The sequence below is a fragment of the Podarcis bocagei genome (assembly GCF_964188305.1).
Source record: "Podarcis bocagei genome assembly, chromosome: 16".
In the NCBI taxonomy this organism is placed as follows: domain Eukaryota; kingdom Metazoa; phylum Chordata; class Lepidosauria; order Squamata; family Lacertidae; genus Podarcis; species Podarcis bocagei.
The window spans coordinates 22,355,285-22,376,953 of NC_138142.1; the positions used below are offsets into that span (position 1 = coordinate 22,355,285).

The 21,669-nt window shown below is 47.1% G+C and overlaps 2 protein-coding genes across 2 annotated transcripts in view; one reads left to right on the forward strand and one right to left on the reverse strand.

Annotated features, from left to right (window-relative positions):
• LOC308575577 (uncharacterized protein) overlaps positions 1-1,419 on the reverse strand; it is a 30,893-nt gene extending 29,474 nt beyond the window's left edge. The window contains exon 1 of the mRNA XM_081174329.1: positions 1,262-1,419. The gene's annotated coding sequence lies outside the window, so the exon portion shown is untranslated. The remainder of the gene's footprint in view (positions 1-1,261) is intronic.
• Positions 1,420-6,656: 5,237 nt separating this feature from the next.
• On the forward strand, positions 6,657-21,044 carry LOC308576163 (serine dehydratase-like). The gene is made up of 8 exons (XM_081175309.1): positions 6,657-6,838; positions 10,444-10,632; positions 11,691-11,730; positions 13,309-13,448; positions 14,172-14,260; positions 16,720-16,947; positions 18,857-18,981; positions 20,705-21,044. Exons 2-8 carry the CDS (start codon positions 10,453-10,455, stop codon positions 20,896-20,898), a joined length of 996 nt encoding a protein of 331 aa, XP_081031435.1. The 5' UTR covers positions 6,657-6,838; positions 10,444-10,452; the 3' UTR covers positions 20,899-21,044.
• The last annotated feature ends 625 nt before the right edge of the window (positions 21,045-21,669 follow it).

Consider the following 21,669-nt stretch of genomic DNA (forward strand, 5'->3'; position numbering starts at 1 on the left):
GAAGATGCTGAGGATTGAACCTGGGACCCCCCCCCCCTGCATGTAATGAAGATGCTTCCCCACTGAGCTGCAGCCTTTTCTCTGTGACTCCCCATCCCCATCCATAAACCAAGTGTGGTTTCTGTTCCAGTCCCCAGGGAGAATGGTCTCTTCGTTCACAGGGTATAGCAAGACCCCCTCTCCCCAAAAGCCTCTTCTTCTGTTCATGCTCCATCCACTGACTGGCTGGGTCACCTGTTTTCCTTGGTTTTGGTGCTTCCCCTATGAAACAACACTTGGCTGTTATGAGATATCTCCAAGCAGTGAGATCTCCAAGCAGTGAGAGATTCCAGATCATGCTCAGAGTTACGTTTGCTTAGAATGAAGGTCAGCAGAGACCGAGGTATCTTTAGGAAATCTGGTTCTAATTTCACTTATATACAGCCTGAGCATAAGATGTTGTGGGGGGTGGGGCGGGGCAGGTAGCTCACAACATTAATACCCCAACAGATCTTGTGTCTATGTTCATTACAAGTTTGGATCCAGTACAGAGCAAGCAGGTCTTTGTCTCCAGCTTCCAGCCTGCTTCCAATTCCACTCTCTCACACTTCCACCAAGCAACTAGGTGCTGGAGATGAGGGAAAGAAGGCCCACCCATTTGTTCTATGGCCACGGAACAACTTCTCTAGTTCAGCTAACCATGGTGCTTAATTAGTCAGACATCGGATCAAATAACTGTAGAGTTGGAAGGGACTCCAGAGGCATCTAGTCCAACCCCCAATCACGGCAAAAGAATCCCCGAGAGATGGCCATACAACATCTGCTTAAAAGCTTCCAGTGAAAGAGGTTCCACCACCTTCTGAGGTTGCCCGTCCCACTGTCAAAGAGCTCTCTGTGTTGTGGGTTCAAGTCCCACGTTGAGCAAAATATTCCTGCATTGAGGGTTGTTGGACTAGATGACCCTTGTGGTCTCTCCTTCCAATTCTGCAAGTCTATGATTGTGCATCTCCTTGAGATCTGGAACCTTAAAACTAAAACGAAAAGCACAGATTCTCAGAAAACACTGGATTTTCATAGGGTTTCCATAATCCAGTGGAATCACGTCTATGCACAGCCCTGGTGGAATCATGGAACAGCCAGCTGCTGGGTGTTGGCAAGGCTGTAAACTTGGGGGTGCTTGTGGTGTTCGGTGGTGGTGGTTGTCCCAAATTTAGGACATTCATTTCTAAAGTCCAGGAGGCTTTCTTTAGGTTGATCAGCAAAGGCTGTAAACTTGAATTACCTGAGACGGGGCAGTGTCCCCTTGGAGGTCTAAACGGACTGTACGATCACCCACAGGTTGTTCTTAGTGCATCTAGGAGAATAAGGCAGGAGCCCCTAGAGACTCCCAGTGTCTCTGGGATTCAGGTGTCTGTTACTGCAAAGGAGATTCCAGAATCCCCTGACTTCTGGTTGGCTGGAGGGGAAAGGTCAAACTCCAGGGATTGTGACATCCACTGATACCAAGACAACAGAGCCAGGCACACACAGGGGAGCCAGATTAGCAACCCAGGGAGCCCCTTGACCCCTCTAAGCCAGTTTTCATAGGAATATTGGAAGCTGTCCTATACTGAATCAGACCATTGGTCCATTTTGCTCAGTATTGTCTCCACCCCAATCATCTAACTCAGACACTGAGGTCCAGCTCTGAGGGCCTTCTGGTGGTTCCCTAACTGCGAGAAGTGAGGTTACAGCGAACCAGGCAGAGGGCCTTCCCAGTAGTGGCGCCCTCCCTGTGGAACACCGTCCCATCAGATGTCAATAAAATAAACATCTATAAGACTTTGAGATGACATCTGCAGGCATCCCTGTTTAGGGAACTTTTTAATGTTTGATGTTTTATTGTGTTTTTAATATCCTGTTGGAAGCCGCCCAGAGTGGCTGGGAAGGTCTGGCCAGATGGGTGGGGTATAAGTAATAAATTACAGTGTGGTGTAGTGGTTAAGAGTTGTAGACTCGTAATCTGGTGAACCGGGTTTGCGTCTCTGCTCCTCCACATGCAGCTGCTGGGTGACCTTGGGCTAGTCACACTTCTCTGAAGTCTCTCAGCCCCATTCACCTCACAGAGTGTTTGTTGTGGAGGAGGAAGGGAAAGGAGAATGTTAGCCTTCGGGTAGTGATAAAGCGAGATATCAAATCCAAACTCTTCTTCTATTATTATTATTATTATTATTATTATTATTATTATTATTATTATTATTATTCTGATTGGCAGCTGCTTTCCGTGGATTCAGACAGGGAACATTCCCAACCCTACTGAACCCTACTGGGAGATGTCGCTGGGGATTAAACCTAGGGCATTATGCATGCAGAAGGTAACACCTTGAACTTGGCCAGGGAGCAAATTGGTAACCTCTGAGCACAAATGTTCTACTCTGAGAGGGTCTCTTATCAGCAATCACACTGCAGCATTCTGTACGACAGCAGCTTCTAGGTCAAGCACAAGGGAACAAAGAGCACTGATACAATGAAGGTTTCCTGCCCCCACAAACACTGGAAACAATTGAGCATCTCAGGATAATGGGTATTACGAGTTCTGTGGAGATGTCATGGAGGGGGTGGGCAGATTCTGAGGTGTGGGGGGGGGAGGAGGAGGAAGAGATCAGGAAGCTGGCATTAGACACCTTGCAGGAGGGTCCCTGCAAGATGAGGGGGTGGAATTGAGGCCTCAGGAAATGTCAGAGTTGGAAGAGGTGGCCAGCGGTTGGGAGAGTCACAGGCTGGAACCTGGGGAAGGTTCAGAGAGGTCTCCTGCCCCTGTGATGGTGGGATGGTGGACAGTTCTAGACAGGTTCCTCCTAAAGGGCCACTGCTGACCACCCTGAGGCCAGTCCCACAAACCTCACAGGCCTAGCTCACTCCCAGAGAAGTGCACATTTTCCTGCCCAGAGCAGAAACGCCTGCCATTCGCAGCACGGAAGCTTGTGCCTGCCCCTCTCTTCAAAAAGAAGAGGTTTGTGTGTGTAGCATGTTGAATCAACATCTCAGCTACTGGTGCAATTCACCTTGTGTTGCTCAGATCTATGCATTAAAAAATCTGGTAGAAACAGAGATCTGAGTTTGAGTTCTTCATCCAGCAGTGAGGCCCAGGACTATGAGTGCATCCAAATTTTATACTTGACATTGGGGGTCGTCCCCCCATGTCAGCGGTGGGGAACCTCAAGCCCAAGAGTGAAATGTGGCTCTCAGGATTCTCCTGAGGCCACACCTCCAGCACCAGCAGGAGCACCGGGTTCTGCCCAACACTGAGGGGGCCTGGAGTGTGAGTGGGGCACATGATGCCACACGGTGGGAGGAGTCCCAACAGGGCCTGGCGCAAGAAAGAGGATGGACCGCTGATGCCAATGGGCACCCTTTCTTCCACTTGGCAACACTGGAGCAAAGACTTCATTGCCCTTAGAAGCAGGGTCATTCCCTCCACATTGTCCTCAGAATGCAAGAGAGTTCCCTGCAATGGCCAAAAAGCGGCCAAAAGTAATTATGAGCGTCCTTTGTGTTGTCCCCTTTTGTTGTTGGAAGGCTGGGGCTTGTTGGCCCTTTGGGTCCTCTTTTGAACATAATAAGACCCTGCGGGATCAGGCCAGTGGCCCATCTAGTCCAGCATCCTGTTCTCACAGTGGCCAACCAAATGCCTGGGGGAAACTTGCCGGAGCAGTGCCTGAGCCCAAGAGCCCTCTTCCCTCCTCTTGAGGTTTCCAGCGCCTGTTATTCAGAAGCATTGCTGCCTCTGACCGTGGAGGCAGAGCACAGCCATCGTAGCTTGTAGCCCTCAATAGTCCCCTCCTCCATGAATTTGTCCAATCTTCTTTTAAAGCCACTCACATTAGTGGCCATTCCTGCCTCCTGTGGGAAAGTGTTTCATAGTCTAACTATGTGCCGGAGGCCTGTCTTTTATCTGTCCTGATTCTTCCAACGTTTGACTTCGTTGGACACCCACAAGTTCTAGTGCTGTGGGATAACAACCTTCCTCTATCCAATTTCTCTGCACCATGCCTCATTTTAAGCACTACTATCGTGCCACATGATCACTGCAGATGGTGACAGCAGCCACAAAATTAAAAGACACCTGCTTCTTGGGAGAAAAGCAATGACAGACCTAGACAGCATCTTAAAAAGCAGAGACATCACCTTGCCAACAAAGGAGGTCTGTATAGTTAAAGCTATGGTTTTCCCAGTAGTGATGTATGGAAGTGAGAGCTGGACCATAAAGAAGGCTGATTGCCGAAGAATTGATGCTTTTGAATTATGGTGCTGGAGGAGACTCTTGAGAGTCCCGTGGACTGCAAAAAGATCAAACCTATCCATTCTGAAGGAAATCAGCCCTGAGTGCTCACTGGAAGGACAGATCCTGAAGCTGAGACTCCAATACTTTGGCCACCTCATGAGAAGAGAAGACTCCCTGGAAAAGACCCTGATGTTGGGAAAGATGGAGGGCACAAGGAGAAGGGGACGACAGAGGACGAGATGGTTGGACAGTGTTCTCAAAGCTACCAGCATGAGTTTGACCAAACTGCAGGAGGCAGTGGAAGACAGGAGTGCCTGGCGTGCTCTGCTCCATGGGGTCATGAAGAGTCGGACACGACTAAACGACTAAACAACAACAACATCGTGCCACCTCTTCCCCGCCTTTTCTCTAAATAATAATAATAATAATAATAATAATAATAATAATAATAATAATAATATATTATTTATACCCCACCCATCTGGCTGGGTTTCCCCAGCCACTCTGGGCAGCTTCCAACAGAACACTAAAATACAATAACCTATTAAACATTAAAAGCTTCCCTAAACAGGGCTCCCTTCAGATGTCTTCTAAAAGTTAGGTAGAAAGTCCCAAATGCTGCTACCTTTCCTCATGTGGAGGGTCTTTGCACCCCCTGATCATTTGGGCTCCCCTTTTCCGAGCCCCTTTTCATGACTCAGCTGACCTCTTTGAGCTTGCTTCCCTCCACTCCATAGCTGCCTCATCTAAGACCCGGGAGACAAGCAGAGAGAGAGAGAGAGAGAGAGAGAGAGAGAGAGAGAGAGAGAGAGAGAGAGAGGCATAATCAATATTGCTACTGTACTAAGTACGGAAACAGAATGCAAATGATTGAGTCCTGTGCCTGTGATTCCGGGAAAGATTTCTCCCGGTTCTTTCCCTTTGAAAAGGCTTAATGAGACGGCAACACGGACAAGTCCAAAAGCCGCATAATTGCTTTTGGATGGATTGCCTAAGAGAGTGCATCACATGGGCAATCAGAGCGGAACGTGACATTACACAACAGCCTGCCACTTGGCTGACCCGTGTGTGTGTGTGTGTGTGTGTGTGTGTGTGTGTGTGTGCGTGTGTCCCTTGCCAAATGTCTCAGGCTGGGCTGATAGCCCACTTTCTTCTCTTCATGCACATTTGCTAGATGGATGCATTTGTTCAGAGCAGGGATGGAGATCCTCTGGCCCAGATCATGCCCACCTGCTTGTCATAGGTGATGTCAGGTGTGGGGCCAGGAGAGAGGCAGGAGCCTTAAAGTGCACTCCTGGCTGGGCACTGGCAGGAGCTGGCTCTATCAACTGAAGGGCAATAAAACTGAAACCTCAGGAACTTCAACGTCTCCAAAATCACCTTGAGCATTTTAAAGCATCTGCAAGCACCACACGGCACTTTGAAGTCCCATTTTTCAAAAGTAGCCTCACCCAGAGCACATCACAGTAGTCCAAGCAGGGTGCAACTAACACACCAGGTAACACAGCAGGTAAAGGTAAAAGGTAACGGACCCCTGGACGGTTAAGTCCAATCAAAGGTGACTATGGAGTTGCAGCGCTCATCTCGCTTCAGGCTGAGGGAGCCGGTGTTTGTCCACAGACAGCTTTCTGGATCATGTGGCCAACAGGAATAAATAAATAAATAAATAAATAAATAAATAAATAAATACATACATAATAAAATTTATTTCTACCCTGCCCATCTGACTAAACTGCTTCTGGTGCAACAGAACGCCATGGCAGAAGCCAGAGCACACAGACGCCGTTTACTTTCCCGCCGCAGCGGTACCTTTTTATCTAGTTGCACTGGCATGCTTTTGAACTGCTAGGTTGGCAGGAGCTGGGACAGGGCAACAGGAGCTCACCCCATCATGGGGATTCAAACTGCTGACCTTCCGATTGGCATGTCCAAGAGGCTCAGTGGTTTAGACCACAGTGGGTTATATCACTATATCACTGATATATCATATTTGTATCACTGCATGTTCTTATTAACTAAACAGCACTCACCCACCCCAGAAAATATTCTTATTAATGATTCCTGTGACTTCAAATGGATGACTTGCAGTTTCTGTGGATGGACTGTGACATTGTAGGTGTGTGTGTATGTTAAATATTAAAAAGGCTCTCACTAGCCCCAGATCTGCTCAGATTCCAAGGCTCAAAGTGCTTTCCAAAGGGGCTGGGATCAAGACTCACAGTGGCAAGTGTGATAAATGAAATGAGCAGTGCAAATTCTTGAAGGCCAGGCAAGAGATGGCGATGTTCAATGTTGCCCTTTTTTGAAGAAAGCTGGGGGGGGGGTCAGTAAAGCTCTCCCCACCCCCATCCTAACAGTCATCATTCCCAGCCTTCTGAAGAGAAACTCTGCAACTCTGCAACTTTGCAACTCAGGACTGACGAGAGCCGGTTGCTAAGGTTCCTTGAGCACTGCCCCTTGGCACTTTTCCTGGTTCCCTCCTCCAAATAAACTTTGCTCGCACAGCTGAGGGTGGCAGGAACTTTCTGCGAGAGAGAAACTCCTCTGGAACGGGAGACAGAAGCTCATTGTTTCCTTGGGAGTGCAGATTGTGAGGTACCTCTTCAGTGGTGGACGTGGCCACTTGGGATGGATGTGGGGACAGGGGATCCTCATGGGCTGAATTTCCTAGCTGGGCAGTGGGTGAGGGAAGAATAGCCCCTGCTTCCTGTTATTTGTGCACTGATGTGGCCAGAATTTTAAAACAGCTGATTTTAGAGAAGTGGAGAACTCATTTCCTTAGTAGGAAAACAAAAGATTTGCAGGGAAATGTTGTTTGGCTTGAAAAGGGAGTGCAAGGCAGATACTAAATGCTGTGGAAGGAATTATGTTCCCCAAGGTCCAGGATCATAGCTGTCAACTTTTCCCTTTTCTTGCGAGGAATCCTATTCGGAATAAGGGAATTTCCCTTAAAAAAGGGAAAAGTTGACAGCTATGTCCAGGATGCCAGGTGAGGATAGGAGTTCCAGGCTGCATATGAACTGTAAATGTTAAAGCCCATGACTTCCCCCAAAGAATCTTGGGAACTGTAGTTTCTTGGGGCCTTGGGGGAATTGTAGCTCTGTTTGGGGCAAGCTACGGTTCCCAGGATTCTTTGGAGGGGCAAGTAATGTGCTTGAAACGTATGGCTTGTATGCAGTATGAGTCTAACATTAGGTGGTGACCTGTCTGGCTTTTTAGAGGCCCGTCCTCGACTTGCAAGAGTCCTTTGTTAGAAGGACTGTGGTCCAAGGCTGGTTTAAAGGTAGGGAACCCTTAGGAGAGAGATCAGCCAGGGTAGACCAGCTTGATGTCTTCCATCAATAGTTAGCCCCACCAGGGCAACAGACTCATCACTCAGACACACAGGGCATCTATCTGGTCACAAGACTTCCCCTCTGTGGTGTGATGTACAGTGGTACCTCGGGTTACAGACGCTTCAGGTTACAGACGCTTCAGGTTACAGACTCTGCTAACCCAGAAATAGTACCTCGGGTTAAGAACTTTGCTTCAGGATGAGAACAGAAATCGCTCGGTGGCGGTGCAGCACGGCAGCAGGAGGCACCATTAGCTAAATGGGTTAAGAAGAGTTTCAGGTTAAGAACAGACCTCCGGAATGAATTAAGTTCTTAACCTGAGGTACCACTGTATTTATCTACTTGCACTTTGACGTGCTTTCGAACTACTAGGTGGGCAGGAGCTGGGACTGAGCAACGGGAGCTCACCCTGTCGTAGGGATTCGAATGGCCGACCTTCTGATCGGCAAGCCTTAGGCTCTGTGGTTTAGACCACAGCGCCACCAGCATCCTCTTTTAAAGCTGTCCAAATTGGTGGCCCCTTCCAAATTTGCATCGGATGGTGTGCTTGCAGAGTGCCGGAACACGGGAAGCTGCCCTATGCAGATCCTGACCGTTGGTCCAGCTAGCTCAGTATTGCCTGCACTGACTGGTAGTGGTTCTCCAGGGTTTCAGGAAGAGGGTCTCTCCTGGAGATGCTTGGGATTGAACCTGGGAACTTTTCCATCACGGTCTTTCATCTCCGTTGACAATGGAAGGCTGGTGGGCAAAAGTGGTTCATTGCAGTAGCTGAGAAGCTTTTGCAGCAAAGTGCTTGGAGGAGGTGCAGGATATGAGAACCTTATGGCAACCTGGGAGCCTTTTATAACATTTAGTGTTAGACAAAGTGGCAATTTAATACCTCTGGAGTCCCAGAAGTCTTTTGGGAAAGATTTATTGCCACCGCTACTTTCATCGCTATCTAAGGAGACCTGATCTATGCCATATATTTAAAGCACTATTAGGCTACTTTAACAGTCACAGAGAATCCTGGGAACTGTAGTTTGTTGCAGGTCTTGGGAACTGTAAGGTCTGTGAGGTCAGCACCTGTAACAAACTACAGTTCCCAGAATTCTTGGGTTGTGGTGGGGAACCATGACTGTTAAAGAGTGCTTTAAATGTATTGCATGGATGTGACCTAGGTTACTTTCCTGCCTTTAGTAATCTAGATCTTTTGAATTTGCAAATAACAGGCATTGTTTTGTTGTTTTAATTTAAATTCAGTTTTTAAAATACAGTAAATAAATCAATATTGGGAAGGAGTGCATTGGAATTCTGGCTAGGACAATCTGAAGGTGTCTTATACTGAAGCAGGCCATTGGCTTTCCAGGATTTTTTCTTGGGTTGTTGGTTGCACAGGCTGACACAGCTGTGACTCTCTCAGTGCGTAAAGACCTGACCTTAATAAGGGCTTGCAGATCTATTCACAGTTCTTAGCCCGGCTGCTATGGTTTTGCTCTGGCTTCACAGCTGCACGCTTCTGAATATCAGTTGTCAGAAGCCACAGGAGGGGAGAGAGCTCTTGTGATCAGGTCTTGCTTGCAGACTTCCCAAGAGGCATCTGGGTGGCCACTGTGAGAACAGAATGCTGGACTAGGTGGGTACTGGCCTGATCCAGGAGGGATCTTCCTTTGATCTTACGTTTGAAGGCCAGAGCAGTTTCAACAATGAGTCCAATTCACCAATGGTGTGGTGAGCTCTCCCTTGGTGGAGATCGTCACACAGTCAACTGTGTTTGGCAAACAACAACAACTTATTATTTACCGTATTTTTTGCTCTATAAGACGCACTTTTTCCCCTCCAAAAATAAAGGGGAAATGTGTGTGTTATGTACTGAAGTTCTCACCCTGGGCCAGCAGGGGGATACTGTAGATAGTTATGCAAATAAGGGATCGAAAGTGACGTTCAGTGATTGGATAGTTAGAAAATCGTTACAGTTACATTGTACTGGAGCTCTATATATGCAGGCTGACTGAACCCTTCAGTTCAGTTCTGTCCTGGCCTGTGAATAAACAAGAGCTGTTTGAAGAATCGCTGTGTCTTCTGATATGTTCACCCACAACTTAACAGTGTGTGCATCTTATGGAGCGAATGCAGGCTCCATGGTTTCAGCGAAAGCAACGCAAAGCCTCCGAAGCGCAGTGGGAGTGCTCCCGCCGCGCTCCGGAGGCTTCGCGTTGCTTTCGCTGAAGCCTGGAGAGCAAGAGGGATCGGTGTGCACCAATCCCTCTTGCTCTCCTGGCTTCGCTTCGCTGGAGAGGCGCTGCGCAGAGAGGGAGAGAATTTTTCCCCCTTGTTCTCCCCCTCTAAAACTAGGTGCATCCTATGGTCGGGAGCATCCTATAGAGCGAAAAATACAGTATACTCCGCCCATCTGGCTGGGTTTCCCCAGCTACTCTGGGCGGCTCCCAACAGACTATTAAAAACACGGTAAAATTAAAAACATGATAAAATATAAAGCATTAAAAACTTCCCTAAACAGGGCTGCCTTCAGATGTCTTCTAAAAGTCAGATAGTTGTATATTTGCTTGACATCTGATGGGAGGGCGTTCCACAGGGCAGGCACCACCACCGAGAAGGCCCTCTGCCTGGTTCCCTGTAACTTTGCTTCTCGCAGTGAAGGAACCGCCAGAAGGCCCTTGGAGCTGGACCTCAGTGTCTGGGCTGAACGATGGGGGTGGAGATGCTCCTTCAAGTATACTGGACTGAGGCCGTTTAGGGCTTTAATGGTCAGCACCAACATTTTGAATTGTGCTTGGAAACGTACCTGGAGCCAATGCACTAGCCCCTTTATTTCCAGCACCAAGCATTTCAGCTAACCTCCATCTCTCCACTTCTGTGTTTTAGGCAATCTCCATGACAGCAACAGGGGACCATTTTGGTGGCAGGGATGGAAAACCATTCCACGTTGTGACGCCTGTCCTGGAGAGCATTGCCCTTTCCGAAGCTGCGGGCACCAAAGTCTATATGAAGATGGAGAATGTCCAACCCGCGGGTTCCTTCAAAATCCGGGGCATTGGCCACTTTTGCCAACAGGTGAGTGTCTGCCAAGTACCCTGGGAGTTCCTTTGTGGAAGAACAGCAGCTTTGACTATGGGCAGCTCCCCAATACAAAACAGCTGATCTTTAAAAAAAAATCAACCAACAAGGCAATGTGGTGTAGTGGTTAGAGTGTTTGGCTACAAGCTGGGAGACCAGGGTTCGAATTCTCACACAGCCATGAAGCTCACTGGGTGAACAACTCAGCCTAACCTATCCTTCCCGGGTTGTTGTGAGGATAATAATAATAATAATAATAATAATAATAATAATAATAATAATTTATTTATACCCCACCCATCTGGTTGGGCTTCCCCAGCCACTCTGGGGGGCTTCCAACAAAATATTAAAATACAATAATGCATCAAACATTAAAAGCTTCCCTAAACAGGATAAAATGGGGCAGTGTGTGTTGGCAGGTAGACAACCACATGCCACAGGAAGGGGGGATAAAAAGGTACTAAATAAGTGCAGAAATAAATAATAAACTACGTAAGAGAGTCACAAATATGGGGATCCAACCCTGTAATGGTCCAGGATAACAAACTCTGACCCATATCTGCTCAGGCAACACTGTTACAGGGCTTAATAACACGCGGCACACTGTGCTCATTTGCAAGCTTATCTTCCAACCTGATGTATATTATCACAGTAACACAATGTCCTATCTGCATGACACAAATAGAACATGCCAAAATAAAATAAAATAAAATAAAAGGACACATTTTTGGCTCAGAAATGGCAACATTCAGAAACCAGGGGAATAAAAAAAGGGGGGAAAGGGGGAAAAAGAAACCAGGGCAAGGTCGTTTAAGTCACCCAGGAGGAGAAACTGGGCTCAGCCCTAGAATCACAGAAACCGTGTAAGGGACCCAAGGGTCATCTAGTCCAACCCTATGCAGTGCAGGAATTGCTGCTGTCATTTCATCTAAATAGGGAGCTTCCTGTGCTTCTAATAATACTCTCCAAGTTTCCATATGGCATTCTCCTCCAGATCAATGCCTTCTCACACCTTCCCCTCTCTCAGACTGAACTCCCTCTCCTGTTCATTTCAGGTTGCCAAAAAGGGCTGCCAACACCTGGTTTGTTCATCAGGTAAGTAAATATCCATGTGCCTTTTCGGTCCTTCTTTCAACTTCCTTTTTTATAATAATTTTTATTAATTTTAACATATTAATTATCATACATACAACAAAACTTCACATCTTATACAACCTTTTTGGACTTCCATAAGCACCTCTGATGATCCACCATTCTTATCATTTCTTAAATTCATATTGCCTTTAATTATCTTAACTAACAATTCTCCTCTTTATCCATTGTTGCAATAATTCAAATAATTCACCTCACAAAACTTCTTGCAAACCTACAAACGTAATCTGATCATCACAGTTACTTTTCAAATAGTCCGTAAATTTACACCAGTCTTCTGTGAATCTCTGGTCCCGCCGGTTTCGAATTCTTCCTGTTAATTTATCTAATTCTGCATAGTCCACGGTCCTTCTTTCAACTTCCAATGTTTCTCTTGTAATTGTCAGGAAAGCCCAAACAACGCCCTGTGTGTGACTTAGTTACTCCTCTTGACCTTGATTCAGTTTGTACGGTGTATTCAGAGGGCCTGCCCTGCCATTAGGCAAAACGAGATGACTCCAAACTCAGGTGGCAGATGCAGATGTGGTGGCAGCCCCCTGGCTATTCCTCCCAATCGCCCTGACCCATCTGCACTATACATTTCAGGCAGTATCACCTCACATTAAACAGCCATGGCTTCCCCCAAAGAATCCTTGGAACTGTAGTTTGTTAAGTGTGCTGAGAGTCGTTAGGAGACCCATATTCCCCACCCAGAGCTACAATTCCCAAAGTGGTTTAACAGCCAATCCCTCTTCCCAGAGAACTCTGGGAATTGCAGCTCTGTGCGAGGGATAGGGGTCTCATATCAATTCTTTAAAAACTACAGTTCCCATAATTCTTTGAGGGAAGCCATCACTATTCAAAGAGATGTCTTATAACAGAAATCACTGGGTTAAAGCTGACTGAAAGTCCAGAGGTAGTATTATTATTATCAATTTACGATGAGGTGGAAGGTTCGCAGGCAATGAAGGACTTGCTTACAAATTTATTGACAGCAGCTGCACGAATTCTGATAGCTAGGAAGTGATAGGGGCAAGCAGAATATAAAATGGAAGAATGGTATAAAGAGGTGCGGGATATAGCTATTAAATGATAAATTAACATGTGCCATTGAGGTAATACGCAGGAGAAATGATTTTGAGGAGATATGGAAGGCGATTGTAGAATTTGCACTGTTAAAATGGAAACGGTCAAACCATCGCAAGGGGTGTTGAAATTTTGGGAGGTTGGATAGTTACAATGGCATGGCGCACATTTTTATTTTTATTTATTTATGATTATTACTTTGTCAAAAAATAAAAAAAATAAAAAAGAGGTATCTTAGTGTAAAATGGGGTCATATCCTCCCTTGGCATGATGAAGGGTGAGGAGTGGGCAGCAGTGCGTGTACCACATGCCCCCTAAGCTAGTCTGGGGTCCTCAGGTACAACATAGGCCGCTCTCCTCTGGCCAGTATTGAAGGTGCCCTGTGTTGCACCAAAACTGTACTTCAACTCTGGTGGAAATGTTTTCCTCTTCCCTGCTGCCACTCATTCCTTGCAGGTGGCAACGCTGGACTTGCTGCAGCGTATGCTGCCCAAAAACTTGGCATACCTGCCACCATCATCGTCCATGGAAGTACTCCACTGTCAACGGTGAATAAACTAAAGAGGTTTGGTGCAGAGGTGGAGATCTTTGGGAAGGTGAGTGGAGGAACAAGTGCCGAATGCTTCTGAATCACGGGTAAGGTTGGAGCAGACCTGGTGCCACCACTGGGCACACTTGGGCAGTTGCCAGTGCCCAAGCACACTGAGAGGGCGCATCCCTGATGCCTAACCTGGGTGCCAGGGGGACCCAGTGAAGGAAGAAGCCCTCCAGGACAATTGCCATGGGTCCCCTCATTCAGCTGGTGCTGAATTGGGTAATCAAGGTCTCCTCACATTTCAGTGGAGGTCTTCCTATTTCTTGTTCTGGTCTTGAGAGATCTGCCTTGGCTCCCAGTACGTTTCCGAGCACAATTCAAAGTGTTGGTGCTGACCTTTAAAGCCCTAAACAGCCTTGGTCCTGTATACCTAAAGGAGCATCTCCACCCCCATCGTTCATCCCGGACACTGAGATCCAGCACCGAGGGCCTTCTGGCGGTTCCCTCATTGCGAGAAGTGAGGTTACAGGGAACCAGACAGAGGGCCTTCTCAGAAGTGGCGCCCGCCCTGTGGAACGCCCTCCCATCAGATGTGAAGGAAATAAGCAGCTATCTTCTTTTTAAAAGACATCTGAAGGCAGCCCTGTTTAGGGAAGTTTTTAATATTTAATGCTGAATTGTTTTTAACACTTGATTGGAAGCCGCCCAGAGTGGCTGGGGAAACTCAGCCGATGGGCGGGGTATAAAAAATAAATTATTATTATTATTATTATTGTTCCGGCAGGTGTGGGACGATACTGAAGAAAGAGCCAAGCAGCTTGCTGAAGCTGACGGCTGGGTCAAGATCCACCCTTTTGACCACCCATTGGTGTGGTAAGGTCCTTGGGAAGTAAATTTTGGGAGAAAATCCCCTTTGGGGGCCCAATAAAGAGGCTCACGCCAGATTCCTTATTAGACAGACTTTATTCAGTACAGTGGTCCCTTGGTTCTCAAACTTAATCTGTTCCGGAAGTCCGTTCCAAAACCAAAGCTTTCCAAAACCAAGCACACTTTCCCATAGAAAGTAATGCAAAATGGATTAATCCGTTCCAGACTTTTAAAAACAACCTAAAACAGCAATTTAACATGAATTTTACTATTTAATGAGACCATTGATCCATAAAACGAAAGCAATAAACAATGTACTGCAGTCACACAATCAATCAGTCCATCAATCAGAAGCTCAACTGGGTTCCAGACAGTCACAAAAACAAAACAAAAAGAGCCACAAAAACGCAAACGCAAAATGAATAGCAAAAACAGACTTCAGTGTAACACTCAAAACAGAAGTGTGGCACTCAAAACAGAACCGTAACACTCAAAAAGGAGTATGTTCGGCTTCCGAAGAAAGTTCACAAACCGGAACACTTACTTCTGGGTTTCCAGTGTTTGGGTTCCAAGTTGTTTGAGTTCCAAGGTGTTTGAGAACCAAGGCACAACTGTAACACATTTCTGGACAGAGTCCAAAGGAGTCCGTGAGAGCAGTGCCATTAGCACACACTCTACTATAGGAATAAATACATCATATTGGCTGTTTATTCTCTAGCCAATCCCCTCCTGCCACCCTGGCACCTCATAATCCATGGGTAGGCAAACTAAGGCCCATGGGCCGGATCCAGCCCAATCACCTTCTAAATCTGGCCTGCGGACGGTCTGGGAATCAGCGTGTTTTTACATGAGTGGAATATGTCCTATTATTTAAAATGCATCTCTGGGTTATTTGTGGGGCCTGCCTGGTGTTTTTACATGAGTAGAATGTGTGTTTTTATTTAAAATGCATCTCCGGGTTATTTGTGGGGCATAGGAATTCGTTTGTGTTTCCCCCCCAAAAAAAAATATAGTCCGGCCCCCCACAAGGTCTGAGGGACAGTGGACCTGCCCCCTGCTGAAAAAGTTTGCTGACCCCTGTCATAATCTCTTCATCCAACCATAGTCCTTAAAAACACTTGTGCAACCCAAGTTTTTTTGCTTTGCATGAAGAGCCCTCCTTGTCCCTTATTTGGACTTGATTTTCACTCTGTCAGATAGGTTCTTCCTAAACTGGTTCTTACCCGTTTTGTATTTAGGATGCACTCTTGTGTACCTGAAACTGACCTCACCAATAATGTGTTTTGCAGAATTTCCACCTTAGAATCCATAAGAGGTTGTTGTGTACTGGGCTCTTTACCAAGTAGATGGGGCTCTCCACACCCATCTAACTGAAGAGTCCTTGTTGGGGACATAGAGTTGTGCCCTTTCCACCTACTGCTGGGGCCCAGTTGGTCCAATTTCCATTGGTTCCAAAACAAATGAGGAACAAACGAGTAGAAAGGGTCGTGCTTTATGTCCTTGCTGTTTGAGCTCATTCATTCATTCTTCATTTCCCCTAAATGCTATATTTTGTTGTGATCAGCACCTTGGAGAGGGACCTTGGGGCGAGTTTCAGGACCATGGATAGCGATCCTTAAGCTGAGGTACAAGATACAAGTTGTCTCAGCACTGTCCTGGAACACCAGGAAGATTTTTATAACCTGCCTCGGGCGGTAGATACTGGGGGACAGGGAGCAGTGACAATGTGTCAGAGGATGGAACTATGTGTGCCATGTGGATTCCACTGCACTCCCTTAAATACATTTCTGTCCTCAGGGATGCAGCAAGTCCCCTGTGAAGCCTTTAGGACTTTTTATTTTGAAGGAAAGGCAAGTAAGATGCAACATGTTAGAAGACAGAAAGTGGTCAGAGAATTTTTCTGCCTGTCTCATAACACCAGAACTCCTGAACATCCAATGAAAGTGAATGTTGGAAAATTCAGGACAGTACTTCTTTATGTAGAGCATAGTTAAGCTATGGAGCTGGCTCACACAGAGGCAGTGATTGCCATCAACTTGGATGGCTTTAAAAGAGGATTGGACCAGTTAATGGAGAAGGCTATAAATGGGTGTTAGTGATGGTGATATGCTTTGTCTCTACTGTCAGAGAAAGTAATGCTTCTGAATTTCAGTTGCTTGAAACCGCAGGAGAAGAGAGTCTTCTTGTGCTCAAACCTGTCTTGTGGGATTCTCATAGACATCTGGTTGGCCACTCTGAGAACAGGATGCTGGACAAGATGGGTCATTGGCCTCATCCAGTAGGCTCCTCTTATGTTCTTAGCTGCCCCATCGCCAAGTAAGATTAAGCTACTAGTCTAGTCAGCTTCTGCCTGAACGATGCCCTCTTCTCCTTGCCTCCAGCAGCAAAATGTCTTGGGCCATCCATGGCTCAGAGCATCCTTCCCACAAATGTCAGTCTCTCAAAGATGTCTCTTCTCCACACAGGAAGGGCCATAGCACTATTATCAAGGAGCTGAAGGACTCCCTGGATTCCAAGCCAGGAGCTATTGTGCTCGCTGTGGGCGGAGGTGGGCTGCTCTGTGGGGTGGTGTCTGGTCTGCAAGAGGTGGGCTGGCAGGATGTGCCCGTCATCGCCGTGGAGACAAGAGGTGCTGACAGCTACAACGTAGCCCTCAAAGCAGGACGGCTCGTCACTCTGCCTGACATAACCAGGTGAGTTGTGTGCACTGGAGATGGCAGCAACCCCAGCTTGAAGGAAAGAGCTTTGGTGTTGAAACAAAATGTTCTCATTCTTTCTTCTCCTCCCTTAAAGAAAAAAAGTTTGGACTCCTGAAAACTTCAGGGTTATCCTGAGCATGCTGGTGCTTCCTTCTTGTCCCCAGGGTGCCTGTTTTGGGTTCACCTGTTAGCACTCCCCACCTGAGTTTGCCATTAAAGGGACTTCCCCGTCTCACTTCATAGAATGTGAGAGTTGGAAGGGGCCCTGAGGATCATCTAGTCTAGCTCCCTGAAATGCAGGAATATGCAGCTGTCCCGTACGGGGATCGAACCTGCAACCTTGGCATTCTCAGCACCATGCTCTAACCAACTGAGCTACCTAAGCTAATCTTCCCCCTCCTATTTTTCTAGCTGTGGTACAAAATGTAGGCTGGTTCCAATAAGCTGCCTTGCTGAAGCAAAGCAGGACCTGGGTCTCTTCAGTGCCTCAATGGAGACCTCCTGGTATCCCTTGTTATACTGTCTAGAGTTCCATCCTGGAAAAGGGTCGTTTGTTTGTTTCCAGCATCCATACCCAACTTTTCAGCCAAAAGGTCTCCCAGAATGTAGAATCACAGAGCTGTAAAGTTGGAAGGGACCCCAAGGGTCATCTAGTCCAACCCCCTGCAATGCAGGAATCTTTTGTCCAATGTGGGGCTTGAACCCATGCTCTTGAGTTTAAGAGTCTTGTGCTCTACCAAATGAGCTATATGACAATCAGTTAAAATGAGACAGCTCTCTCTGCCCACGAGCTGACAATTAAAAGAACAACAACCCACGTCACGCAAGGGGGAAGGGGCAGGGTGTGTGGAGAGGGGGCTGGAATCAAACCTGGGCAACAATTCTTGAACAGTTGTTATAATGCATGGGTAGGCAAACTAAGGCCTGGGGACCGGATCCAGCCCAATCGCCTTCTCAATCCGGCCATGGATGGTCCGGGAATCAGAGTGTTTTTGCATGAGTAGAATGTGTCCTTTTATTTAAAATGCATCTCTGGGTTATTTGTGGGGCGTAGGAATTCGTTCATTATTATTTTTTCAAAATATAATCTGGCCCCCCACATGGTCTGAGGGACAGTGGATCGGCCCTCTGCTGAAAAAGTTTGCTGACCCCTGTTATAATGGGCAGCTGGTGCAGTTCAGGGGCAGGAGGTACCTGACGCAGCTGGTCTTTTAGTGAAGCTGGTAGGATGGGCCCCACTTCCCACATCTCCCACTGAGGCAGCCTGATGGAATGCCTGCCCTCAGCTGGCAGCTGAGGGGGTTGGAGCCCCAGTGGAGCCGGTCTGTCACATCACAGATGATGGTGACGATGGTGATGATGGCTATGATTTGTATACCACTCATACCCGTAGGTCTCAGGGTGGTTACAACATAAACTCACAACATAAAAACACGAAACACATAATCAAAAAAGAAAGAAAAACAACCCAATAACCCCTCACCAACACATTTTTAAAGGATGTTGGATGCCAATCAACCAAAGAAGAACATTTTTGCCCAGCAGGCACCTAAAGTTGGATAATGAAGGCGCCAGGCAGACCTCCCTGGGGAGAGCATTCCCCAGAAGGGGAGCCACTGCAGAAAAGGCCCTGTTCTTGTGTTGCCACACTCTGGACCACTCATGGAGGTGACACACGAGGACGGGCTTCAGAAGATGATCTCAGGGCCTGGGAAGTTTTTATTTAAGTTTTTTGTGATACAATACGTACAAACAAATAAACAAGGGAAAGTACATACTGTGTCTCCACTTTCAATTCATAGAGTCTCTCCCCCCCCCCCCCGACTAACTCATGACTCCTACCCTCCCGCCTTCCCTGGGCATGAGTGCAAACTTACCTTGCTCTTTACTGTCCATTCTGCAGTGTGGCCATGTGCCTGGGAGCCAAGACAGTGGCACAGAGGGCTCTGGATTGTGCCCGCGAGTGTTGCATCATCTCTCATGTGCTAGATGATGTGGAAGCGGTGAAAGCCATCGAGCAGTTCTTGGGTGAGTTTTCAAGGGTGTCACAGACAGTGATTTCCCCCCGCTGTGGTTCTGATGAAAGTTGCCATCCCAAACAATTAATATTAACTTTATTTTATTTTTAAATCACTGACCACGCTTGCATGCTCCACATTTAATACAATGTTAACCCTGAATCACTGCAAGCATAGAGCTGTGGTGAAGGCAGGCAACTGGTAGGCAGACAGCTCCCTCTAGTGGCTTGTAGGAGCTCTCATTTTATACCGCATCAGACAATCTGTCAGTAGAGATCATAGAGATAATTCATAGGTTCTCAAACCTTTTTGGGCCACTGTCCCTTTGCTTTCATAAACTCAGCCCCAGTGCCCCCCAACCTTTCCCTACAAAAAGGCATTATTCAGAACAGAATGAGTGGATATAACAATAAATAAAACCAATTAACAGATCCTTCTGGGATTTGGGATCAGGGCAGCTGGTCAGGAGCTGCTGCTGCTATTTATTTGGTTTTTCAGATTAAAATTTTACAGTCACATATCCAACATACAACATAAAAACAAGATTCCAAAGAATCTCCTGGACTTCCTTCCTCCCCTTTGTGAGTCCTATTCTTAATCATTTCCTCCTGCATCTTTTATGATAATCCAAATCTTTTACCTCTCCATTTTGTCCAAAGGTCCATTAAACTGCAAGTGTCATTCCAATCCTACTAACGATTTTAACTGTTTACAATGGTTTTTAAGATAAATAATAAAATTTCCCCATTCCTTATTAAAATTTTGGTCTTCCTGGTTTCTGATTCTTCCGGTCATTTTAGCCATTTCGGCATAGTCCATTCACTTCATCTGCCATTCTTCTCTGGAAGGGAGTTTATCTTCTTTCCATCTCTGGGCCAATAACATCCACGCAGCTGTGGTCACATACATAAATAGTCTTTTCTGCTCCTGTGGGATTTCGGCACCTAGTATTCCTTCGGGGTTTTTTTTTTATAGAAAAGGTTATTTTAAACATTTTTTCCAACTCATTATACAGTCATAACTCGAGTTGAATGTGCTTCGGGTTGAGCGCATATGAGTTGCGCTCCGCGGCATGCGTGGAAGCAGCAAACCGCGACCCACAGACGTGCTGTCTTGTGTTCCATTCGGAATGTGAACGGGGCTCCGGAACAGATCCCGTTCGCATCCCGAGGTACCACTGTATATCATTTCCCAAAATTCTTACATTTCCACCACATATGCTAAAAGGTGCCTTCTTTTTCCTTACTCTACCAGCATACACTTGACCTTGTTTTATACATTTTTTGCTGATTTACTGGGAGTTAAATACCAACGAAGGGACGCGGGTAGCGCTGTGGGTTAAACCTCAGTGCCTAGGACTTGCCGGTTGTATGGTCGGCGGTTCGAATCCCCACGGCGGGGTGAGCTCCTGTCTTTCAGTCCCAGCTCCTGCCCACCTAGCAGTTCGAAAGCACTCTTAAGTGCAAGTAGATAAATAGGTACCGCTTTATAGCGGGAAGGTAAATGGCGTTTCCGTGTGCTGCGCTGGTGCTGGCTCGCCAGAGCAGCTTCATCACGCTGGCCACGTGACCTGGAAGTGTCTCTGGACAGCGCTGGCTCCCGGCCTCTTAAGTGAGATGGGCGCACAACCCTAGAGTCGGACACGACTGGCCCGTACGGACAGGGGCACCTTTACCTTAAATACCAACGATACATCATTTTCACTTGCTCCCTTATTTTTCACCCCTTTCCAGATGACGAGCGCATGTTGGTGGAGCCTGCCTGTGCTGCCACCCTGGCTTTCCTCTACTCAGGCTACCTCCAGCAGCTGCAGGAAGAGGGGCGGCTGAGCCGTCAACTGGACTCCATTGTCGTTATTGTCTGCGGTGGGAGTGCCATCCACGCCAAGGAGCTCCGGGCCTTGAAGAACAAGCTGGGGATGGAGTGAAGGAGGGCAGCTCTTGACATGGTGGCAAATGAACATATCACTGGCCAGGATATTTTTTAGTGTGCTTAGAGCAGGAGTGGGGAAGCTTTTCCAGCCTGAGGGCCACCTTTCCTTCTGGGCAGCCTCCCAGGGGCCACGTGGCAGTGGTGGTGCACACACACACACACACACACACACACACACACACCCTTCTATCCTCCATCCATCCAGGCAGGCAAAAGGCATTATTAGTGCTCAAATGCATTTTCCACCCATGCCAAGTATATTAGGTGGTGGTCTTCCCTCTCCCAGAGCTACAATCTCTAGAGTTCCCTGTGAAGCAGGATTTGTTTGTACAACCACACAAAGCAATAGAGGTCTTCTCACAATTATTGGCATCCTTAACGAACTACGGTTCCCATTATTCTTTAAGGGCGGGGAAGCCCTGACTGTTTAAAGCAGTATGGTCCTGTCTTTTATATGTATAGTGCAGACAAGCCTCTTGGGCTTGCTGATAGGAAGGTCGGTGGTTCGAATCCCTGTGACAGGGTGAGCTCCCATTGCTCTGTCCCAGCTCCTGCCAACCTAGCAGTTTGAAAGCACGCCAGTGCAAGTAGATAAATAGGTACCGCTGCGGCGGGAAGGTAAACGGCGTTTCCGTGTGCTCTGGCACTCGTCACAGTCCTCTGTGTGCCAGTAGCAGTTTCGTCATGCTGGCCGCATGACCTGGAAAACTGTTTGTGGACAAAAGCTGGCTGCCTTGGCCTGAAGCGAGATGAGTGCCGCAACCAT

Coding starts and splice junctions, on each gene's coding strand:
- LOC308576163 (XM_081175309.1), top strand. CDS start 10,453: ATGACAGCAACAGGGGACCATTTTGGTGGCAGGGATGGAAAACCATTC. Junction 16,948..18,856: donor ACTCTGCCTGACATAACCAG/GTGAGTTGTGTG, acceptor TCCATTCTGCAG/TGTGGCCATGTGCCTGGGAG. Junction 18,982..20,704: donor AGCCATCGAGCAGTTCTTGG/GTGAGTTTTCAA, acceptor ACCCCTTTCCAG/ATGACGAGCGCATGTTGGTG.